This window comes from Danio aesculapii, chromosome 22 (assembly GCF_903798145.1).
Source record: "Danio aesculapii chromosome 22, fDanAes4.1, whole genome shotgun sequence".
Taxonomy (NCBI): Eukaryota; Metazoa; Chordata; class Actinopteri; order Cypriniformes; family Danionidae; genus Danio; species Danio aesculapii.
This window is the reverse complement of record NC_079456.1, coordinates 13,741,889-13,766,098: the sequence shown is the minus strand read 5'-3', so window position 1 is coordinate 13,766,098 and position 24,210 is coordinate 13,741,889. Positions and strand designations below refer to the sequence as shown.

At 37.2% G+C, this 24,210-nt stretch overlaps 1 protein-coding gene across 1 annotated transcript in view; it reads left to right on the top strand.

Moving 5' to 3' along the window:
* ahr2 (aryl hydrocarbon receptor 2) overlaps positions 1-24,210 on the top strand; it is a 94,863-nt gene that overhangs the window by 66,540 nt on the left and 4,113 nt on the right. Inside the window, 15 exon segments of the mRNA XM_056447635.1 lie at positions 10,797-10,862; positions 10,865-10,920; positions 16,878-16,967; positions 20,424-20,541; positions 20,811-20,950; positions 21,147-21,349; positions 21,444-21,553; positions 21,709-21,850; positions 21,934-22,496; positions 22,499-22,612; positions 22,615-23,195; positions 23,197-23,325; positions 23,327-23,369; positions 23,372-23,695; positions 23,698-23,732. Coding sequence (XP_056303610.1) covers positions 10,797-10,862; positions 10,865-10,920; positions 16,878-16,967; positions 20,424-20,541; positions 20,811-20,950; positions 21,147-21,349; positions 21,444-21,553; positions 21,709-21,850; positions 21,934-22,496; positions 22,499-22,612; positions 22,615-23,195; positions 23,197-23,325; positions 23,327-23,369; positions 23,372-23,695; positions 23,698-23,732 — 2,714 coding nt within the window.

Sequence of the window (24,210 nt, the reverse complement as noted above, 5' to 3'; positions counted from 1 at the left end):
GTGCAAAAGTCTGAGGCCAATATTAAATGTGTTGGTTTAATGATGGTGTAATGGATATATGTGACCCTTTACCACAAAACCTGTCATAAGTGTACATTTTTTACAATTTGAGATTTATACAGGGTGCATAAATTATCTTTTAGATATGGTTTGTTAGGATAGGTTAGGTTACAGTTTGAATAATGTTGATTGTTTAAGACATGTGAAAGACAATGTTGGCGAGAGTCTGTGTGTCCTGGTTTGAGCTGCGTTTCTACCAGTGTTGTTAGCAATATTGTCTGAATTTATGGAATTTTGAATGTTGAGAAGTGCAGATAGTTTTTAATCCATTATGTAACTGCTTCTGGAAAGTACTTCAGTGGTAATAGTTTTGATTTTCAGCATGATAACTATCTGTTAATTGCAGTGAAATCTTATTTGGAGAAAGAAAACAGCTGATGAAACACTGACAGTCATGAAAAGGCCTCCGCAGTGTTCAGACCTGAGTATTATAGAGGCTGTATGAGATCACCTGGACAGAAAAAGAAAGATGTGACACTCTAAACCTAAAGAAGAACTCTGGAATGTGCTCAAATAAGCCTGATATTATTACACAGCACATTATTTTAGAAAATGTCAGGACAGTTTGAACAAAACTGTTCAAGCTGTGCTTGGTGCCAAGCCACATTAAACATAGACTTTTGCTTGGAGAGAAAATGTTGTGCTGTTGTTGTTTTATTTGTACATATTTTTATATTTTCTCTTTGTTTTTGAATGAAGAGACTGATTGATTATATATTGTGCAAAATATTTAGACCACCAAAGTTAGTATAGTGCTTCGGACTTTTGCATAGTACACTTCCTGACAAAAGTCTTGTCGTCGATCCCAATTGTAAGAACAACTAATAATAACTTGACTTCTAGTTGATCATTTGGAAAATTGGCAAATCATCTGTTAAACTGCATCCCAATCATCACAAATACTGCAGAAGACCTATTGGAACTCGCATGGACCCAAGATTCTATCAGAAATCAGTCAAGTTTGGTGAAGGAAAAATAATGGTTTGGGCTTACATTCAGTATTGGGGCGTGCGAGAGATCTGCATTGTGGATGGCAACATCAACAGCCTGAGTTACCAAGATATTTGTGCTGCCCATTATATTACAAACACAGGAGAGGGCAAATTCTTCAGCAGGATAGCGCTCCTTTTCATATTTCAGCCTCCACATCAAAGTTCCTGAAAGCAAAGAAGGTCAAGGTGCTCCAGGATTGGACAGCCCAGTCACCAGACATGAATATTATTGAGCATGTCTGGGGTAAGATGGAGGAGGCATTGAAGATGAATCCAAAGAATCTTGATGAACTCTGGGAGAACTCTTGAGTCATTGCAGAGATGTGTGGATGCAGTCCTCCAAGCTGCATAAGTCTTTTTCCACTGCAGCATGACTTTATATTCTATACTGTACATTATTCCTGTAAAGTGACAAGACTTTTGTCTAAGCAAAATCAGACCTTACTGTCGTTATTAAACAATTAAGAATCAATGCATGATCATATTTTATGTTGGTAAAATATGCGTAATCTAGAGCCCTTTGCCTTTCATATTAGCCACTCCTGATACCAAATGATCAACTAGAAATCAAGTAATTATTTATTGTTCCTAAAACTTGGATAGGCGACAAGACTTTTGTCAGGTAGTGTACTTTATATGTTCAAATATAACATATATAATTTTATGTCTGTGTTCAATATATTTATAAACCCAACTGTTAAATCAAATGATGTAGTGAACCATTATAACCAGGCATCCAATCCAATATGCTCCTTTCTTCTGAATTTGCATGTGTAAATAAACAGTACATTCCTCCCATAGACTTTTAATTAGGCCCAGTTATAAAACGCTCTGCCAAGAGACAGAAACTCTACAGATCGCTGATAGTGTGTCAGAGGCATCTTGGAAGACACAGATACCACAATCCTCCTTCCTTCAAGTCCAAACCTGTCCTCCACAGAGACAGAGAGAGAATCAAAGTCAGTGTCCTGACGACATACAAAAAAAAGAGAGAAAACAATGGCTCAATTCAGCGCTGGAGTTTCAAAGCCTTTCAAAAATAAATAGGGGGGTGTTGTGCAGCGTGTGTGTTTATGTACAGTACAGACGCTCGTCATTTGGCAGAATGTAAGACTAGACATACCTGTCGCACATAATCTATATATTTATTAAAAAATCAATTGGGTATGTTTGTTTTGCAAGTGTAGCTCGTGCAAATAACTTGGCAGCACTTGGAAAAACTTGAAGTCTAAGAAAACAGATCAAGCAATGCTGATACTCTACCTGACAAGAGTGTTAATGATAACTGTGTGTTTATACATGCAGACAAAGACGGTTTGTTCCCTAGTAAGAAAAAAACGCATTTCACAAGAATAAAAGACTCATTTCACAGCAATGAACTATAGAAATAGCACCACACGGATTCAGATTTCATATAGGTAAAATGTTTGTCATACAATAAATATTTAAACATGTTTAAAATATTGCAAAATTGACTATTTATTTTATTTAATCCATTGGAATTAAAAATATATAGATGTATGTTCAAGTCTATTGGCTATAATTTTATAAATGTCTTCATATATTGCCTACAGTGCATCCGGAAAGTATTCATAGCCCTTTTTCCACATTTTTTTATGTTACAGCCTTATTCCAAATTGTTTAAATTAATTTATTTCCTCAAAATTCTACACACAAAGCCCTATTATGACCATGTGAAAAAATAGTTTTTTGAAATTGTCGCAAATTTATTAAAAATAAAAAACCTGAAAAATCACATGTACATCAGTATTCACAGCCTTTGCCGTGAAGCTCTAAATTGAGTTCAGGTACATTCTGTTTCCACTGATCATTCTTGAGATGTTTCAGCAGCTTCATTGGAGTTCACCTGTGGTAAATTAAGTTGATTAAAAATGATTTGAAAAGGCATACACCTGTCTATATAAGGTCCCAGGGTTGACAGTGCTTGTCAAAGCACAAACCAAGCATGAAGACAAAGGAATTGTCTCGAGGAACAAGGCTGAGGAAGGTTACAGAAAAATTTCTGCTGCTCTGAAAGTTCCAATGAGCACAGTGGCCTCCACCATCCATACAGTAAGTGGTGAAGCATGGTGGTGGCAGCATCATGCTGTGGGGATGTTTTTCAGCAGCAGGAACTGGAAGACTAGTCAGGATAGAGAGAAAGATGAATGCAGCAATGTACAGAGACATCTGAATGAAAACCTGCTTCAGAGTGCTCTTGACCTCAGACAGGGGCGACAGTTCATCTTCCAGCAGGACAATGACCCATAGCACACCGCCAAAATATCAACAGAGTGGCTTCACAACAGCTCTGTAAATGTCCTTGAGTGGCCTAGCCAGAGCCCAGATCTTAATCCTATTGAACATCTCTGGAGAGATCTGAAAATGGCTATACATCGTCACTTCTCATCCAACCTGATAAAGCTTGAGAGGTACTGCAAAGAGGGATGGGCAAAAATTGGCAAAGACAGGTGTGCCAAGCTTGTGGCATTAATTTAGACTTGAGGCTGTAATTGCTGCCAAAGGTGCATCATTAAAGTATTGCTCAAAGGATGTGAATACTGATGTATACGTGATTTTTCAGGTTTTTTATTTTAAATAAAATTTGCAACAATTAAAAAAAATATTTCACATTGTCATTATGGGGTATTGTGTGTAGAATTTTGAGGAAATAAATGAATTTAATCCATTTTGCAATGAGGCTGTAGCATAAAATAATGTGGAAAAAGTGAAGCGATATGAATACTTTTTTTTTTTTTTTAATTTCTGTTTAACGGACAATCTAAAAAAAATATATTGCTTAAGGGCTATAATAATATTAATCTTAAATTGGTTTGACAAAAATTTCAACTGCCCCAAATAAGTTTTAAACCGAGAAAGCACTGTTGATACAGACTGTGTTAACGTTAACTGTTTATACATGCAGACAAATATGGTTTGTTCTCCCTCCCTCTCAAGATATATATACACATACCATCACAGCAATGAAAAGGTCAAGTCTTTTTATGAAGTTTACCTTCTTTCGGGGTTGCGTATTTTTGAATTTCAATAAGTTAATACTTTCAACGTTAGACAATAAAGAATGAGACTTAGAAGGAGAGATTAATATAACGACCAGTGTTTGCAGTGTCAGGAGAGGTAAAGAAAAGGATTGGTAAACTTCTGGGAAACGCTCCAGTTTGTTAGCTAATAGGGTTCAGGTGCTGTCAAGGATGCAGTCATTCTCAGCACGCGAGGTTATTAAACCACAGGCCAAACGAGAGCCCAGTGGGTTTCCCTCTCTCTCTTTCTCTCTCCCGATCTTAATTTCTCACTCTCTTGAACCCTCAGGAACACACATTGTGCCTCCCTTCACGTTTCGGCAGACATTTTCCAGACACTATCCTTTGAGAGAGACCAGAGAGTGTTATGTTTTTGAGGACTCGCTAATACCTCCAAAGCATTTTTTTGTTTGTGTTGTAAGTATCGTATTGTATTCAGGCACAATCGAAAAACTAAACCGGTATTAGTGGCTTTGTTAGAAACTGTTCTTTTCGTTCTGGTGCATGTCTGAAATGCGCTTTAAAGAACTTTCATGAAATAGAACTTTTTCTTGTTTCATACACTCACTGGCCACTTTAATAGGTACACTTTACTAGTACCAAGTTGGACCCGCTTTTGCCTTCAGAACTGCTTTAATCCTTTGTGGCATAGATTCAACAAGGTACTGGAAACATTCCTGACATTTCATCCATATTGACATGATGGCATCACACAGTTACTGTAGATTTGTCGGCTGCACATCCATGATGTGAATCTCCCATTCCAACACATCCCAAAGGTGCTCTATTGGATTGAGATCTGGTCACTGTGGAGGCCATTTGAGTACAGTGAACTCATTGTCATGTTCAAGAAACCAGTTTGAGATGATTCGCGCTTAATGACATGGTGCGTTATCAGAACGTAGTCATCAGAAGATGGTTCCATTGTGGTCATAAAGGGATGGACATGGTCCAGCAACAATACTCAGATAGGCTGTGGTCTGTATCTTTCACACCATTACACCACCACCACCAGTCTGAACCGTCAATACAAGGCAGGATGGAGCCATGCTTTAATGGTGTTGACACCAAATTCTGACTCTACCATCCGAATGTCAAAGCAGAAATCGAGGTTCATCAGACCAGGCAACGTTTTCTAATTCTCTATTGTCTAATTTTGGTGTGGCCTGTTTGAATTGTAGCCTACGTTGTACAAATGAACGCAGGTATTTTCAAACCACTGTTTTTTTCTATTGCGGTTTTCTAATCGTCCACAATGCCAACACTGTGTTGGGTCTGTGAAACCTATATATTTTGAAAACTCCGATCAGGGGTGAAAATTTCAAAAATGCTGTAGTCTGTGTAGCTTGTGAGTTTTTTTTTCCCAATCCCAATTCTACCCCTTAGCTCTTCCCCTTACCCGTACCCCTCATTTTGCGCGTTCACGTGAAGGGGTAAGGTGTCCTAATTCTCTGTAGCTTGAAGGCGTAGGGCTAAGGAGAAAGCCTAGATACCCCTTCAAACAGAGATTTTTCAGGACCACACTCAAAACCAAGGGGTAAGAAAATTTCTCAGAATACACCAGCTACAACAGCAGCATAGCTGCACCCGGAAGTAAGGAGATCAACAAATTAATATCATTAGTAAACGCGTTTGTATTTTACCGTAGTGCTTAAAAAAATGCTAAAATAAAAAACGTTAAATTTCGATATCTATTATCCATAATAATAACTCCTGTATAGTAGTCCCACAATATTCTGTCATTCGATGACACTCGAATATCCTGTCAGAAATGTCTAGTGGCTGGGAATGAGCTTTTTACAGTGTCTGGTGTAATGTTTATTTTGTTTTTCACGTGTTTACATAGATGAATATGGCCACTGTGTAAATGCACCATATAGTTACAATCTTATTGCCACATTATATAGTTATGATAACATAATATATGCCTTCAGTGATTTCCTGAAGATAAATACCAAAAAAGAACACAACTGGAATAACTACAGCAGTCGCGATCGTCTGATCTCATATGAAGCAAGAGATCGTGATGACATGATGACGTGTGCAGGTGCTGTAGTGCTGTCCCATTTCTTAGGGGTTCAATTTTGAAGCCCTTCCCCTTCACCCTCTGTTTCAAGGGTAAGGGGAAGGGGGTACAAAAATAGAATTGGGATTGAGCCTTGACTTGTCTGTGCCGTCACTTCCTTTTGTGTAACATCAGATTGTGCCCCACAATCTCTGTTGCTTACAAGACACACGGCTTGGTCTGCCAAGTTGACAGCCAACCAAATCAATAATAACCCTTTTTTGAGGCTTTTGATTGGCCAACATGACTTTACAGTTAGGAGTACATCTCCCCCTGTTTGGCAAGCTCTTGACAGCGCTGTTTAGCATGTTTGGGTGTTTTCATTTAGACCATTTTTTTAAAGCCGTGCATGCGTTTATGGATATGGCCTCTGTCAAGCATCTAATTTGTCATTTAAACTATTCACCTCAAACCTGAATTTTGCATTTGTCACACAAATAATTTTGGATGGCAAAGATGTTGATAAGGCCCCCTAAATCAAAGTCAAAACAATACCACCAAATACTGATTCCTAGTAAAGAATGATCTTTGAAATTGCTCGAGATATTCTCAAAGATGAACTTGACCTTTTTGATCAAAACCTCTCCTTGAAACCGGTGGCTACCATTGGCATTTCAGGAAGGGAGTAGTCCTCCACAATCAGCAGTGGGCTTGCATTCAAATCTGCCTCAATTTGAGCACAATTACCCAGAGTTTTGATGTCGAAAGAGCAGACAGAACAGCAAAAGATGAGAGGCGGATAAAAGATGAGCTCATCACGTGGGCCTGGATCAGGCCTTTCAGTAAGTTTAATGACCCGCATTAGACAAGTTCACCCTGTTCCTGATCACCATCCGTACCAGACCTCCCACTTTCTCCGGTTACATATGACAAGCGGAGAACGGTTTAGGGATTGCGGTCGAGAGATGCCCGATGCGAAATTGAAGAGTACAAGCGGGACTTACGGCAGGAGGAGGGAAGGAACACGAGGGAAAGAGCACGTCGCGGTTGCATTGAGGGGCCATGTGTGTTGAATTACAGTAATGGCAGATGAAACAGACGGCAATTGATTGGTGCTTCAGATTGTCTGTGTTTGTGAAGCTTGTGACCACTCAGCCCTCCGGACCTCACTGGAGGTCACTGGAGGCCATCGGGAAGAAGAAGTGGATTGTGATTACATAGATGCTCTGCAAAACCTCCATCTTTAATAACAGGCCCGATATGCTTATGAAAGGCTGGAGCTTTTAAGTACAGAGTCGAAAACGGGACCACATAGCTAAAATGGCTGCCAACGTTTGACGGACATGCATGCCAGGAACATCCGAGAAGGTCAGCAACAAAATTGGCCGACTCTCAGTTTTGTGTGTCATTGAGTTGTTGTGTGTCGGTAGACTGGAAGACTCCTGAGCAGCTGCCTTGCTTTGTGTACGTTCGCGCTCTTTAGCTTCAGAAGCTTAGCGCTAGGGGCCAAGTGGTCTGTTTTCCTCATCAAGAGTTCTTCCCCTCGCTCTCTTCGCTATCCATACTGTAGTTATTTCTTTGGTGTGGTGGCAGAGTTTGTATTACAAACCCTATTTACTTCTCCATCGAGATCTGTGGTGAGTGTCAGCAGAACGTGGTCCTTGTCTTTCTTCGCTTTCGTAGATTTTTTGTTATTTTTTTTTTACATCTGCAGTTTAAACTGCCAGTCCGATTAGCAGTCGCCGTTTAAAGTGGTTTGTGTCCGCCTCGGCTTTTCCCCTCGCCAAATAATCTCTCAACATCTGTGTCCTGTGAGGAGATATTTTTGGTCCCTTGAAGAAAAACGCTGTTCTTTCCCCTCCTCCACTTCTGCCGGTTTTTTTCCTCCTCTCTTCTCTTTCATTCCTTCACAATTTTTTTTTTATCCAAGTGTTGCGATAGAGAGTGCTTGATAAGGTCTAGAAATAGCAAGGCATCTGCGCTGGTCAGGGAGGAAATGGCTTAGAGAGCCGCACCCATTGGCTTATGTTAGCTCAACGTTAGCCTAGCGCAAGACATTTCCACACACATACAAAAAAAAGCCCTGACAAAACAGAGTTTAACTCTCTCTGCTTGATGGTAAACGATTCGTTGGATAGTTTATTGTTCATTTAGAAATTTGAATTCACACTTTGCTGAAAAGAAATGTGTGGAAAACTTGGCAAAACCACACATAACATCAAGAATTTGGAACAGTTACTGGAAATGTTCACCTTAATGAACACCTTTTATTTGTACAGGAAAATCTGACATTTCAGAAAGCAGTACTGTGTGTGTGTGTGTGTGTGTGTGTGTGTGTGTGTGTGTGTGTGTGTGTGTGTGTGTGTGTGTGTGTGTGTGTGTGTGTGTGTGCGTGAGGTGTGTGTGTGCGTGTGTGTGTGTGGTGTGTCAGGCATCCGGTAAATTTGGGCTGAAACTGTGTGTGCTGTGAAAGTGTTGAAATTTCTTTCTCAGACAGCAGGAAAAAACAACAGTTCCGTCACAAGATCAGTGTGGTCAGTGTCAAGCTTTCAGTAGTAAACTTTTACACCAGTTTACCACAGAGTTTACCTCATATTTTAACCCAATTGTAAAGGTTTACCAATAAGATATTTATCTTGATACTGTTGTCTAAGATTACCTCAGACTTTATTTCACTTTAGCTCACGTTTTACCTCCGTTTTACCACAGAGTTGTTCCAATTTAGTCTCAGACTTCTCATTTACTTCAGATTTTGTCTCATATTTGAATGTTTTCTCAAGTTTATTGTATATTTTACCTTCGTTTATTACAGATTTTACCTATTTTGTCTTGCGTTGTATGTTTACCACAGATTTACCTTAGTTTTTCTAATATTTTACCTGTTAAAACCTCATTTTACAAATGATTTTACCTTAGTATTCCTTAAATCAGAGGTTCTCAACCTTTTCACTTCAAGACAACACCTCCATCTGTGAAAACTTTGAAGGCCCACCTGTCTGCCATTTTGCTAAACTGATTGTCTAGAGAAAATGTTTATTTTAAACCTTTATTTATTAGCAAAACATTTCTTTTGCCTTCTGCTATTATTCTCTTATTTTCTACAGCATTTTATAAAAAGTGATACATTATAGATTTATAAATATAGCTATCTCACTGCCCACCTGCAGGATCGCTGTTGCCCACTGGTTGAGAATCCCTGCCTTAAATGTTACCATCATTTTACCACAGATTTGACCTCAATTTGCCTTATATTTTACCACAGATTTTACCTTACTTTCCTTGCATTTTACCTCTTTTAACCTTGGCTTTTACTTCATGTAGTTTTTTTATAAACTACTTTCGAGAGGATCACGTGCTTATGATTGCTTGCAGCTGGTCCCACATTATTCAATTTATGATTCACTAATCAGACCATTCCTAAGCCACTATAAATACCCTCAGTTCCATATAACAGCCATCTTTGTTTTGAAGAATCCCCCCTTCCACCCCTACTCCTCCTCCTTTCCTAGATGGGTGGCACGGTGGCCCAGTGGTTAGCATTGTTGCCTCACAGCAAGAACGTCACTGTTGCTAGTGCTTACCAAGCCAGCCAATGTTTCTGTGCGAAGTTTACACGTTCTCCCCGTGCTCACCTGGGTTTCCTCCCACCGTCCAAAAACATGCAACTTAAGTTAATTGACTAATCCAAATCCACACCATAGATGTGCTACTAGTAAGTAGTTATCTCTTAAGAGCAATCACTATCTGTTCATTAGCCACTACAGCAGGGGAGTTCTTGAGATCTTACGAGGGTCTTATGAGCTCAGGGCTCTTTCCCAGGACAGTATGCCAAACAAGCTTTATAATCAATCATAAGCTAAGTGTGAACTCTTAAAAGTTTAGTTCCCTATATATTTTACTTAATTTCATGTCGAGTTTTATTAGATTTTTGCATCAGTTTACTTCATATTTTATCTTGCAAGTTTAGATTAAAGATTACTTCACATTTTGCTTCAGAGTTCACTTTATATTATACTTAACTTAGTCCAACTTTTACTTAACTCATTTAATCTGAATTATTGGACATTTCTTCTCATAAATTTAACCTCTGCTCATCCCTGATATTGCATTAGTTTTTTTAAACATTTTACCATGCTTACCTCAGATAGGACCATTTGCCTCCAGGTTTAACTCAGTTTTATTTTATGATAATTTGATGTACATTTGTTTTCTTCAGATTTCACCACTCGAGCTTCCTCAGTTTTCATCTTGTTTACTCCTAGTTCCTCAATGATTTTGTAACATGCTAGCACATTTAGTTCTACTGTAGCTTGTGTAACAAAGGGGAGCAAGACTCAAGTGTTTCAATAAAAAGAAGCATCTGTCAAAAAGCACTTTGTTTTATTGACTAACACCTTATTAAACTGACTAATTAACTTTGTTCTTGAGTGGTACATATCGAGAACGATAAGACATTTGATTAACAATGTTCAGAGTTCAAGGAGGGAAAGGAATAATATTTACATATACATAGTTCTTATCATAGGAAGGGATTTGCTTATTGATCATGAGATGTTTTATTAGCAAAATGGCGCAACTTTAATGATGGTTCCAGCTGTGCTTTAAATTATGTATGCTGCTTCTTATCAAACGTCAATAGAACGACCTTCGTAGTTGTAACCTTTAGTAACTATGCTCTTTTCTCTGTTTTACCTTTAGCCACAATCAAAAAGACAGGAGGAAATGGATGGCTTAAATGACCGGTCAGGGACTTTGGAGGAAATGGACAACAGCTTCCAGTCTGGATGGAGTCAACTTCTCAGAAGGGGAGCTGTTATTGCAGGTAAAACACATGGAAATGCAACACTGAACATCATAGTGACCTACTTGGTTTACATATGATTACACTGCACAATAGCATGCTCTATAAACACTTCGTATCTCATTTTACATTAAAAAACCCATGATTTTTAGCTTATTCTTGCCTTTTTTGATGTGATTTTAATAACTTTTGACAAGCATCTGTCTACTTTCAAAAAGTTATCTGTCAGTAGCTAATTTTCATCGGAACATGAATCGAATCTTTTCAGAGTTCACCAAAAACCAATTTAAAAGCCAATTAGGGTTATTTTCGAAGTTGTTAGACTGACTGAACAGCCTAATTCCACAAGGAAATGTAACTATTTAACGTGTTGTCCAAAAAATTGCGAATTCGTGTGAATATGTGCGATTTTAAAAGGAGGCGGGCTCCCAAACCTCACCCAGGGTGTCCCGGGGGGTCTTTAAATTGATTTATCAGCTTTTAATACTTTTTTGAGATATTTAAGGGCCTTAAAAAGTATTAAAAAAACCTAAATGCTATTTACAAAATATTCAATTTTTAATATATATATATATTTTTTTTTATGCTTAAGTTTGGCTGAATTTAATTTGCCAATATTGCAAACATATCAATAAAATTCCACACCCACGCTGCTTTGTTACTGCAATAACTAAGGCAACACTTATTTCTGCTATTCTATAGTCGCCACCTGCTGGATTAGCATTTTTACTCAGTATTTGAACATTGTTTTAGATTAGGATTGATTTCTTACAATCAGTATTTAGTAAATATAGTGCAAGTTAAAATGTCGACAATGTTACTAGTTGATCCTAAAGTTGCAATGAGGTCTTAAAACGTAGGGCTGGGCGATAAAATCGGTATCGATATTTATTGACCGAACACAGTTGTCAATATTGATAAAAAAAAAAAGATTCTGTATGTAGTTTTGGTATGAAGCGCTCTCGTTTTATTAAAATGTGGCTGCTGAGTGCCGCCTTGGAAGCAATGCCAATTAGCTTAGGTGGTAAGTTTGTAATTTGGCAATAGAGGCTGCAACTTGTACGACATGCATATGGGAGCGACGGGCACATGTTGTGCAAGCGGCACGCATGTGAACTGCATGCATTTTCCAGCTGCACCTAGTTAAAAAAAACAAGAGACGCCAGGGGAGCACGCACTTAACTACACTTTCTTAAAATAAGTGCCGTATAGCAGCAGCGAGGAGATTGTAAATAAAAAGGATGTAAGGATGTCGCCAAAGTGGCTTTTTGGTTTCTTTTCTTGTGCATCCCAGCCACTAGCAGCACTCCATCTGAAAGAGTTTTTAGCATATGGGGTAATATAGTCATTCAATTTCACAATTTGTAATGTTACAATATGTATTTGAATAATGAGGGCTGGTTCCTTTACTTGAAAGCTCAGATTTAATTATCATAATTTGTTTAAGGTTTTTCTGTATCGTTATGGTTCACACCTTAAAGTTTGCTTTGATTGTTCAGTATTTACACTTTAACCATTGCACACACTTTGTAACATTTTATCAAGTTTAAGAGTCTCTTTAACACTTGTGTTTTTCATAAAGAGATCAGATATTTGTTTAACATTTTTGTTTTTGACTATCAACACTATTTGTCTTAGTAATGTTGGTAAAATTAAAATAAAATGCTTAAATTTAAAAAATGCTAATATTCCTAAATGTATTGTTAAAAAATATTCAATAATTATCATATCAAATTATATGAAACATGATATTGTGAGAATTTCTTTTGCAATATCGCCTAGCCCCATTAAAATGTATAGAAAGAGTCTCAAGAAACGTCTTAAAGTATTGAATTTCACTCTCACCTTAGCCCACATTGCCAGCAGATTGTACTCAAATGTACAAATGGGATCATGCGAATTAAAACGAATAGGCCACTAAATCAAAGTTACGAATTGCCACGAGATTGCGTTGAGCTGACCATTATAGTATTGGTAACCTAGCAACCAACAGTACAAGACAAGCATAATAAAGACAGCTGAACGGTCACGTAAGTATAATGTTGGATTCGTCAGGCAAATGCATTTTCCATCTCACATTATTCGCATGAACTGTTTTAAAATATTAAAATATTTCGAATTAAGGAATTTTCATTAAAAAAATTGATATCACTTGACATCAATAGCGTGCGATACTTCAAAGTTCGCTTTTACACAGGGTGATGGAATCCCTGCTATTGTCGTATATCCTCTTATGCAAACTCTCACTCTGGCTGTACAAAGAAGTCGGTAATTTCCCAATGTTTTGTGTGTGTGTGCGTGTGCGTGTTGTGTGTGTGTGTGTGTGTGTGTGTGCGCGCATAGCAGGTAAAAAGTATGAACGTTTCCTGATTCCTTGGAAAGGATGATAAACTAAACAACAGTCACAAAGACCATCCACACTTTTTCATATAAAGCAGCTTCCCTAAACACATGAAAACTGAGCCGATGTTTCGTTTATTGTAGCTGTTGTCACGCTCTGTGACAAGGAATGAAGTCTGAGCAATCGAGATTCTCCACTATTGAGCAATGTTATCTTTCTTTGTAACTATATCACGTTGCTTCCAATCTACAAATATTGTGAGTTTTTTTTTTTCACATTTCTCAGCCACATCTTTGTTTATCCCCCCTCTCTCTTTCTCCATTGTTTGAGGGCTGTTGGTTCCTGTGCGTGACTAGCGGCGATATTCACCCCCTGTCTGTTGTCATGTTCAACACCTTAACAAAGCCTGGCTAATTACATGGGATGTTTGCTGAAAAAAAAAAAAGATGTAAAAGAAGAAAAATGGCCCCATTATCCACACCCATCTTACTCGCAATCCCACTCGCTTTAAAACCAATGAAAAACCAACATTTCTGATTGTGTTTATGAAGTATTCAATGAATGCATTTTTGATTTTACTTCTAATATACTGTATGTTTGCATGTATTTGCATTTGCAAATATTTCTGATTTCGTTCACACTTTGTTTTAAGATACAATTCTCACTATTAATAAACCATTATTATTAGTTATTACGGTAGTAGTTGGGTTTTCCTGGGTAGTACTAGGGATGTAGCATAAGATCATACTTTATAAGCAGGGATGGGTATGGTTAAGGTTTTAACGGTATACTACTTTTATCGATACCACTTATCAGTTCGGTACTTTAATGGTTCTTATCGGTACTTTTGCCGTGCTTTTTAATGGAAAAAAAACAAAAACAAATTAAACAGAATTAACAACACTTTATTTTATTATTACATTTTTAATATAAAATAAATCAAACCCAATAATTGTAAAACAAATCTTTTTTTTTCTGTAAAGAATGTACAATGGTTTGAAGGAAGATGACGTTTTTCAGCCATTCTTCTGGAGAACAATCAACATGTTTGCCTTTTCCTGGCCAAAGTCGAGATTTTTCTGGTTTATTGTGCTCACTGCAGTTGAAAATACCCTCTTTTGACTTGCAAAATGTAGTTAAATAAGATAATGTTTATGATTTTTCATTCCCATTACCGCATTCACATAAATGAGTCAACAATGTTTTGGGAGTTGCTTGTTTTTTAATACAGTTTTGGAGCATCTTGCAAGTGTAAAATAGCCGAGAACTGTGAAGGCTTTTATACTTGACGTGCTCGCCGGAAACACAAGCATTTCTCGTGTGAGATTGCCAAAATATCGATTATCAAATATCTATGTAAGTAACGTTTATTCAGCAATAATTCTCCAGTACCGATAACAGAACTGTTAACGTCAGAGCTTATTGATACTTCTGTCTTTTATGATGTAGCACCGATACCGATAAAGTACCGAGTTTCGATACCTATCCCTATTTATAAGTACTAACAAACAGACAATATCTGAATAATAGGCATATAACAAGCAAGGTCAGACAGAATATGGTGACTTTTTATTGCTATTTATGCACACAATATAGTAAAAAATTAAAAAATAAAAAAGGGAAAAAATCTGTGGATTAATGGTGAATGATTTTGAGAGTATAGTAACTAAAACACATAAAATAAAAAATAAAAATGTATTTAATGTTAACAGTGTAAATCCAATTGGAACCATTCGCGAAACAAAGCTACAGTATTCACCTTTTCACCATTCTCTGCGCACAAGCGGGCACAGCCATTTGAATCATTTCGACTCGAAACTTCAGGTCTCATTCAGTTCCATTCATTTTTAGACATTAAAAACAGCTCGTTATGTTGCTAACTGATATTGTCTTATAATATTTTTCTGCTTGTAGAGCAAGTAGTTTGGCCGTTTCTGCCGTTCATTATTCCTGGTCATTTCTCCCATAGGCAAGAAACAGAAATTCTAAAACAATCGCAAAAACGACTGAACTTCCACATTGAAGAATAAGGTCAATATAATATATCATAAAATATCTACTACAATGCAGAAAATCTCAAATTTCAAACAGTATTGTATATAAATCATTGAAAAATTTGCTGAAATTAATTTAAAAATCGCATAATATATATTTACAGATGTAAATAAATAGATTTAATGATGGGCTCTGATTCCATGTGGGACTAGTAATAATAAGCCACTGGTTAATAGTGAGAATTGGTACTTAAATGAAAGCATTTCCATGATTCATTGTATTTTATTCTAACTTTTTATGCTATTTATGCACACAATATTGTAGAAAATGTAAATGTATCTGAGGATTGATGTGGAATGAGTTTGAGAGTATAGTAACTAAAACACATAACATAGAAACAATAATGTATTTAAGGTTAACAGTGCAAATCCAATTTTAACCATTTGCGAAACAAAGCTACAGTATATAATATATCACAATATATCTACTGCAATGCAGAAAATCTCAAATTTTAAACAGTATTGTATATAAATCATTTCAACATTTACATGTTATTCCATAATATTACTGAGATTAATATAAAACAGCATAAATAATATTTACATAAGTAAATAAATAGATTTAAGGATGGGCTCTGATGCCATGTGGGACTAGTAATAATAAGCCACTAGTTAATAGTGAGAATTGGTACTTAATTTAAACTATTTCCATCATTTATTTTTATTTTTTTCTGTCGTATTGCTATTTACAAAAATATAGTAAAAAATATATATATAAATATATATATATATATATATATATATATATATATATATATATATATATATATATATATATAATATATATATATAATATATAATATAATATAAAAACTGAAAGAAATCTGCAGATTAATGTAGAATGATTTGGAGAGTATAGTAACTAAAATGCATAAAAAATAAAAGCTTATTTAAGGTTAACAGTGCAAATCCAATTCGAACCATTTGCTAAACAAAGCTACAGTATATAATATATCACAAAATATATCTACTATAATGCAGAAATATATCTACTATAATGCACATTTCAAACAATATCGTACATAAATCATTGAAACATTTACATATTATTCAATAATTTACTGAAATTAATATAAAAGCTGCATAAATATATATTTACAGAAGTAAATAAATAGATTTAATCATGGGCTTTGATTCCGTGTGGGACTAGTAATAATAATCCACTAGTTAATAGTGAGAATTGGTATTTAATCGATACTATTTCTGTGATTTTATTTAATTATTTATTATTGAATTTTGACCAGAGGAGAAATGGTCATGCCCAACTGTGCCCGGATTCTCTCATGTTTTTGTTTTCCTTCACTTTCATCAATCGATGAAGTTTGTTCCTCGTCACTGTCACCACTGGCTTGCTTGGTTTGAGACTTGTGGAGCTGCGCATCGATGGATTTACTCTTCAGTGTTTGGACTTTCAGCAGTGAAAATTAAACCACACTGAACTGAACTAAACTGAACTTCAACTCTGAAAACTGGACTGACAGAGTTTCAATTTACTAGAACTTCTATGTTAAGCTGCTTTGACACAATCCACATTCTAAAAGCGCTATAGAAATAAACATGAATTTAATATTTTATTTTTTCAGGCACTCAATGGCTTTGTGCTGGTGGTCACGGGTGAAGGTTACGTATTCTACTCGTCTCCAACTATACAGGACTACTTGGGCTTCCATCAGGTGAGTTTTCCTTAAAGGAAGTTTCATCAGACGTTTTCCTACTAAAATTGCTAGTGTAAGCAGCTATTTAATTTACCAGCCACAAATCGATTGACAACAGATGAATCCAACATAGTTGTCAAACCAACAGATGAGTCATGCTCTTGGAAACATTTATCATTCTTCAGGTCGTTCTTCGTTTGTGACTTTCCTCACCCTGGAGGAAGATTAATGGTGTTTTGCGAGAAAGTTTTCCTAGGGTTATGAAATTTGCTTGATGTTTTTTTAGGATCATTCTATGGGCCTCAATGTCGGTCACAGGTACTAACTCAAAACTACTAACTGTAATAACATAGGCTGTAAAAATATACATCCGTTTGATTCCTTATTGAGATGTTCGTTTACTATTAAACAATCGTGGCATCAATAGATTTTTTTCTTTTTTTTGAACAGTTAAACTAGTCTACTGTTTGTTGAAAACATCAGTTGTCTTCCTTGTCTTATTTGGAAGGTGTATTCAAATTTATGTAAGCTAATATTTGCAAATGTCTCGCGATTAAGCGTTGTCTTTTGTTTTATCTTTCAGTCTGTGATGTGCGTATCAGACATAGTTTGGCTTTGTTTATAAAAGAGGAGAAGCTCAGAAAAAGAACATCAAAGAGAGTCAAATTGAATGTTTGGATACTTCATTAAAGAACTTGCTAAACCTGTTCGTCTGTGTGTATGTGAACCGCAGCCGGTTTTGCGAGTGGGAACGTGTGTTCCTGTATGTATAGATTGCATGTATAGATTACATAAACAATAGCCGCTTCATTACTAAATCCAACAATAAGGAGGCTATAGAGTACATTTAACAATGATTACTCAAATATACAGAGCACACACAAATATTACAATGATAATAGTAGGTACATACCAAAATAATATGTTTGCACACCTAGGATATGTGAATGAAATCAGTGGTGTTTTTGTTGATCTGCATCTGCACATGGAGTGTGTGCTTGTTATTGCGTACCTGTTTTTCCTTACTAAATCAATTTCCCCGGAGTGTGTTGTTCCCTCTCTAGAAGTCCAGGTCGCCACGGTTACGTAGCGAGGCAGGCCTGCGACACCTGCACACACAAGCGCATAAATGCATACATACCCACTGCCACAGCACTCAGAACACCTGTTGTGACTTAGCTGGCTTATAGCTACTAGTATACTGCTGATTACTTTTCTAGCATCTAATAAATTTTATTGAGGAGACTTTTGATTATCTTGATTAAATAATCAACTATTCATAAATAGGCTGGATAACATATAATATAACATATAATTTCTGACTTCAACTGTATGTATGTGTGTATATATATATATATATATATAATGTATATATATGTATATGTATGTATGTATGTATGTATGTATATTTGTATGTATGTATGTATGTAGTATGTATGTATAGTATATATGTATGTATAATATTATATATATATATATATAATATATATATATTATAATATATATATATATACACATGTATATATATATATATATATACACACATACATATACATATATATACATATATACATACAGTTGAAGTCAGAATTATTATATGTTATATTATATGTTATCCAGCCTATTTATGAATAGTTGATTATTTAATCAAGATAATCAAAAGTCTCCTCAATAAAATTTATTAGATGCTAGAAAAGTAATCAGCAGTATACGAGTAGCTATAAGCTAAGTCACAACAGGTGTTCTGAATATATATATATATTATATTATATATGTATATATATATGTATATGTACATGTATTTTTATATATGTATATCTATATATGTATATATATATGTATATCTATATATGTAAATTTATATATGTGAAGGCATTGGCGGCATTGGAGGCCTTTGAAGATGAATCCAAAGAATCTTGATGAACTCCTGCAAGTCCTGCAAGAACGCTTTCTTTGCCATTCCAGATGACTTTTTACTTTATTAATACGTTATTTAAGTCATTGCAGAGATTTAGTTCTCCAGGCTCATGGGAGTCATTCACAATATTAATTCTTTTTCCACTGCACCATGACTTTATATTTATTCTGTACATTATTTCTGTTAAGTGACCAGACTTTAGTCTAAGCAAAGTCAGACCTTACTGTCCTAATTAAATAATTAAAAATCAAGGCATGGTTATATTTTATGTTGGTAAAATAAGCGTAATCTAGAGGCCTTTGCCTTTCATAAACGCCACTTCTGATACCAAATGATAAAATGGAAGTCAAGTTATTATTTATTGTTCCTAAAACCTGGATAGACGACAAGACTTTTGTCAGGTAATGTACTGTAAGTATAGATATAGATATTAAGTAAATTTGGTTGTATATAAATGAATTGCATAAGCAATATATTTATTTGTATAATCAAAAGAAAATTAAATCTAACCTTGTATAAATTATATTAACATTTAATATATCTGAAGATGCACATAGTATTGTGCATCATGGCCTTTTGAATGATTAATAAATGTATTGTTGTTTTAACAAGAATATATCTTTAAAATATGTATACATAGTGTTATGCAATTAATGTATTTCTCCTCTCTTAACTCCCTTCATTGTTTGCTCATTATCCATTAAATGTGCATTTGTTGTACAAGTTGTCATGAACGTTTTCTGGACCTTGTCTGGTTTTCATCTCCCACCATTCAGCCTGCAATAATTAGCACACACAGACTGCGCAGGCACTTAGAATAGGACTCGTTTTCACTGGACTGCTAAGGAGAGAGAGAGAGAGAGAGAGAGAGAGAAATAAACTGGATTAATTAAAAACTTGCAGTGGCTATGCCATCCTCTAGAGGGAGACATTTATGATGATCAGGCAATAGAAACTGAAGTTTTTGTTTTGCTTTCCTATCTGTTGCTCTTTGAAATAAAAATGCATGTTAAAGGAGTTTTAACTGTTGTCATTGTTGCATGTCAAAAATGATTTTGAGAATTATAAAAATTAGATTCGTTTCATAACCTAAAAGGACTTTTACATTAACATGCCTCAGTTACATCATGGGGAATTCAAAAAAGTGGTATGATGGTCAAGAAAAAAAATGCCCAGAATTTCTGCTCTGTTTAGCACATATAAGTTAGTGCCCATTAAAGAGGTGAGCTTAAACTCTTAACCAGAGCAAAAACAGCCATCTGTTGCAGCACCAGGGGAGCAGTTGGGTGTTAGATACTCATCACAGTCATGGGTATTGAGAGTGAATGAGAGTGCGGTTTTACACTCGCCCCCACCAAACATCTCTCAGCCATACTGAGAATATAATGCTTGACTTTTGGGTTAGAAGACAGGCTGTGTAAGTTAAAAATAAAATGCCTCTGAAAAGGTGTAAATATGTGAGAAGTCATGGCAGTGGAGTATAGATGAACATACAGTATATTAAATGTTTTGTTGTCAAATATGTTCTTAAATATTTTCTTAAACTGTCCTTACAGTCGGATGTTGTCCACCAGAGTGTATTCGAGCTCATCCATACAGATGATCGGGCAATGTTTCGAAGGCAACTACACTTCGCTCTCAATCCCTCTTGTGACAGTGCTGATGGATCTGAGGGTTAGTAGCAACTCTATCCCTAACACTAATGTGCAAGTAGGGTCAGTGAGTTCCTGGTAATGTGTTGCCAACTTGTACTGCAAAGCCCAGCCCTGAATGTTTTGTGAATGAGCAGACTTCTGTGGAGAACAAGACAGCTGTGGGAGGATCAGTTCAGATTTATAAAATGGAGCCTTGTATAAACCAGGGATGATGAATATGGGTAGTAATTCATAGCCGATGACATCACTGTTTTTCTCTTTTGCTTTGCACAACCGTTTGGTCTCCAGCTATGCAGAGCAGCAGTGATATCACCAGAGACATGGTCAACTACAACCCTCAACACATCCCTCCAGAAAACTCTTCTTTCCTGGAGCGAAGTTTCTGTTGCCGATTCAGATGCCTCCTTGACAACTCATCAGGCTTCCTGGTAAACATCCTAGCCAGTATTCTAGAGTTAATTTAGGGATAAATTCTTTACACTAGACTCAATAGTATTTGATTCTCTGCGCACAGCATATTGCAGCAACAGCTGTATAAATAAATCTGTTGTTGATTTGTTTATTCCCAGTTTCAGATCCTCATGGGTCTAAAATGAATTTCATGTCCATTCTTTTGCCCCTAAGGCTCTGAACTTCCAAGGGAGGCTGAAATATCTCCATGGGCAAAACAAGTTGGCGGAGGATGGAACCTTGGCCCACCCTCAGCTGGCTCTTTTTGTCATTGCTACACCCCTCCAGCCACCCTCGATCTTGGAGATCAGGAGTAAGACTCTCCTTTTCCAAACAAAACACAAGCTGGACTTCACACCCATGGGTATCGACACAAGGTGGCTTTGCTTTTAAAGACAGAATCAGATTGGGCCAAACATTTATTCTATTACACAATGTTAAACATTTTTATCTTGTTTTAAATTTTTGCAGAGGGAAGGTGGTTCTTGGCTACACTGAGATTGAGCTGTGTATGAGAGGCTCTGGGTATCAGTTCATTCACGCTGCTGACATGATGTACTGTGCTGACAACCACATCAGAAGTGAGTTATGATAGACCTTGACCCAGTAGTACTTGTTAAATCAAAGCCAAGTATATCCTTAGATGTTCGACTTGGCTTTTAGACAAGTTCCATTTAAGGACTTCATGAATATGAAATATGTCTTTAAAATCTATGTATTTTTTCTCTTTTTGTAGTGATAAAGACAGGAGAGAGTGGATTAACCGTCTTCAGGCTTCTCTCAAAAGGGGGTACCTGGATCTGGGTGCAGGCCAATGCTAGGCTTGTTTATAAAGCAGGAAGACCAGACTTCATTATTGCTAGGCAGAGAGCACTAACGTAAGTTAAACCTGATTCTAATGATGTCATTGTTAATCTAATCTTTTGGTATATTTAATTAATGTAATGCCTGTATTTTATAGTAATGAGGAGGGTGAGGAACATCTCCGTCAAAGGAAGTTGCAGCTACCATTTAACTGCGCCACTGGTGAGGGTGTCTTGTATGAGGTTGGCCCCACACTGGATGTAGCTGAGATTCAAAATCAGAGCAAAAGCCAGAAAATGCTCAAACCTCCATCTCTGGACCCGGATTCTCTTCTCGGCTCCATGCTGAAACAGGACCATTCTCTTTACAGCCAGAATAATGACCCCAATTCCCAGTTTACCATTGACAAAGCGTTTGGGGATAGCCACGCCCTGCTCAATGTCCCTGGGAACACCTGGCAGCCGTCAACCCCAAACACTGTGCCTGGGATAAAGGAGGAAGCTGTAGTAAAAGACATGCTAGAAACCTTGCAGCAGATTATCGAGGTCGGCAATAATTGCAACAGCCTTGAAGATTTTAATTTGGACAGGATGGAGCTGAAGGAGTGGGAGAACACACTGTCCAGGATGAATTACAACAACGATATGGAAATTAACGAAATCATCACAGAAGACATCTTCTCTTATGTCGAGGATGTTCTTTTCAAAGAAAATGGCATCAACCACTCAAGGACCTTGGTCCATTTTCAGAGATGTCTGAATGTCTATCAGAGTTGGACTTGCAGAATAACTTGGCTGCTAACCAGGAATTCAGCTGCCAGGCAGGGGTGCATGGTGGATCCCAGGTCAAGGTGGATTCATCGGAATGAACATCCAAGAGGGAATGGATACTAGTAGTCCTGGAAGAGGCACGGTGAAGCTCTCCCATATGGGGCCACAGATGCTACCTGGGAACAGTTTCATCCAATCATTTGAACTAGATCAGACAACCCCAAAGATGGCCGGCAATAGTAACATTTTGTTTAAGCCTTCTCTTGCCATGCAGCAGAGTCAGCCGCCAAACCAAGTCAAACTTGGTCTGCAAGGTGTTGTGCAAGAGAATGGGATAGTGCCATGTGGCCAGAGAAACCTACAGACTGGAAACCAGCCCCATCCAAACACAATGACTCTCCCTCTTCAGAGTCCTCTGCTGCAAGGCACATCCACCCAGCCACTGGGCTTCCACAACCAGAATTCCCATCCCCAACAACAGTCAGTCAGTCAGAACCCTCAGTGGGTACCTAGCAGCAACAGCGTGGTGGATAACAGGATGAACTCTTGCGCCCATAATGTTTTAGGCCCACAAGAAGCAGGAATGCACTCTGGCCCATTCGCCAACCTACAAGGACAATTTTCTCTCCACACTCAAAACGCTGCCAATGCAGGGACTGCCTGGCTGGCAACAATCCCAACCTACCCCTCAGGGAGTCCCCACATCATTTTCCAGCGGGCATCAGCCAGGCTTCATCGGCCAAGTTACAGACTTTCAAAGAGGCACGCTTAAACAAATGATTGTCGCACACAAACGGACAAGGAATCGGATCGGGCTTCCTACCCAGACATCTGCAAGTGGCATCTATCCTCAGCAAGGTGATTTCATTGACAACAGCCCTCATAAGACCTCCACCAGCTGCATGTTCATGAGCACCCCTCAACCCTCGGTGAACGGGATGCAGTATGGTTCTGCCGATCCGGTATCTGGGATTGTCATCCTGCCAGGGGCTAAAGGTCTGCTTACCCAGAGCCCTACACAAGCGTCCTGCTACTTCCAGAGAGGTCCCAGTGAGACCATTGTGGGCACAGCGGTCGTCCCACAAGAGGACACCAACATCAGCCCCATGGCTTGTCAACTACCACTTGGATTAACTCCAGATAACATAATTCTCAGCAGTATCTCTCCTGCAATAGCCAGACACAGGTAAACTGTACTAATATGATCCATGGTGTAATTATAACTTCAGATTAATATGCTCTAGCTCGATGATCAAAGCACCAGGTGTGTGCTCACTCCCTATTTTTAGGATAGGTCTTAAGTTTGTTGAGAGTAGCAGAACTGCCCTGTTCCTACCCCAGGCTCAATCTGTCATCACACAATCAAGGCTTTTTAAAAGGTTGTGTTACCTCAACTCTACCTTTCACAGTGTGTTGTTTACGAGATACACAAGCTCTCGATTTTGTATCTTATAATTTTGTAAATTATACAGAGCAAGATTTCAAATTGTTGGATACTATTCAGGTCGTTTTCAACAAGATCAATTCTTTTAAATGTGAATTCCAAAACTGAATTGTAAATGTGAATTACAAAAAGTACTAAACCCTGAATTGTAAATTATGCCATCAAAAACAGTTTGTCAGTAACCAAAGGATGGGCACAAAAACTTGGAAAATAATTTAAA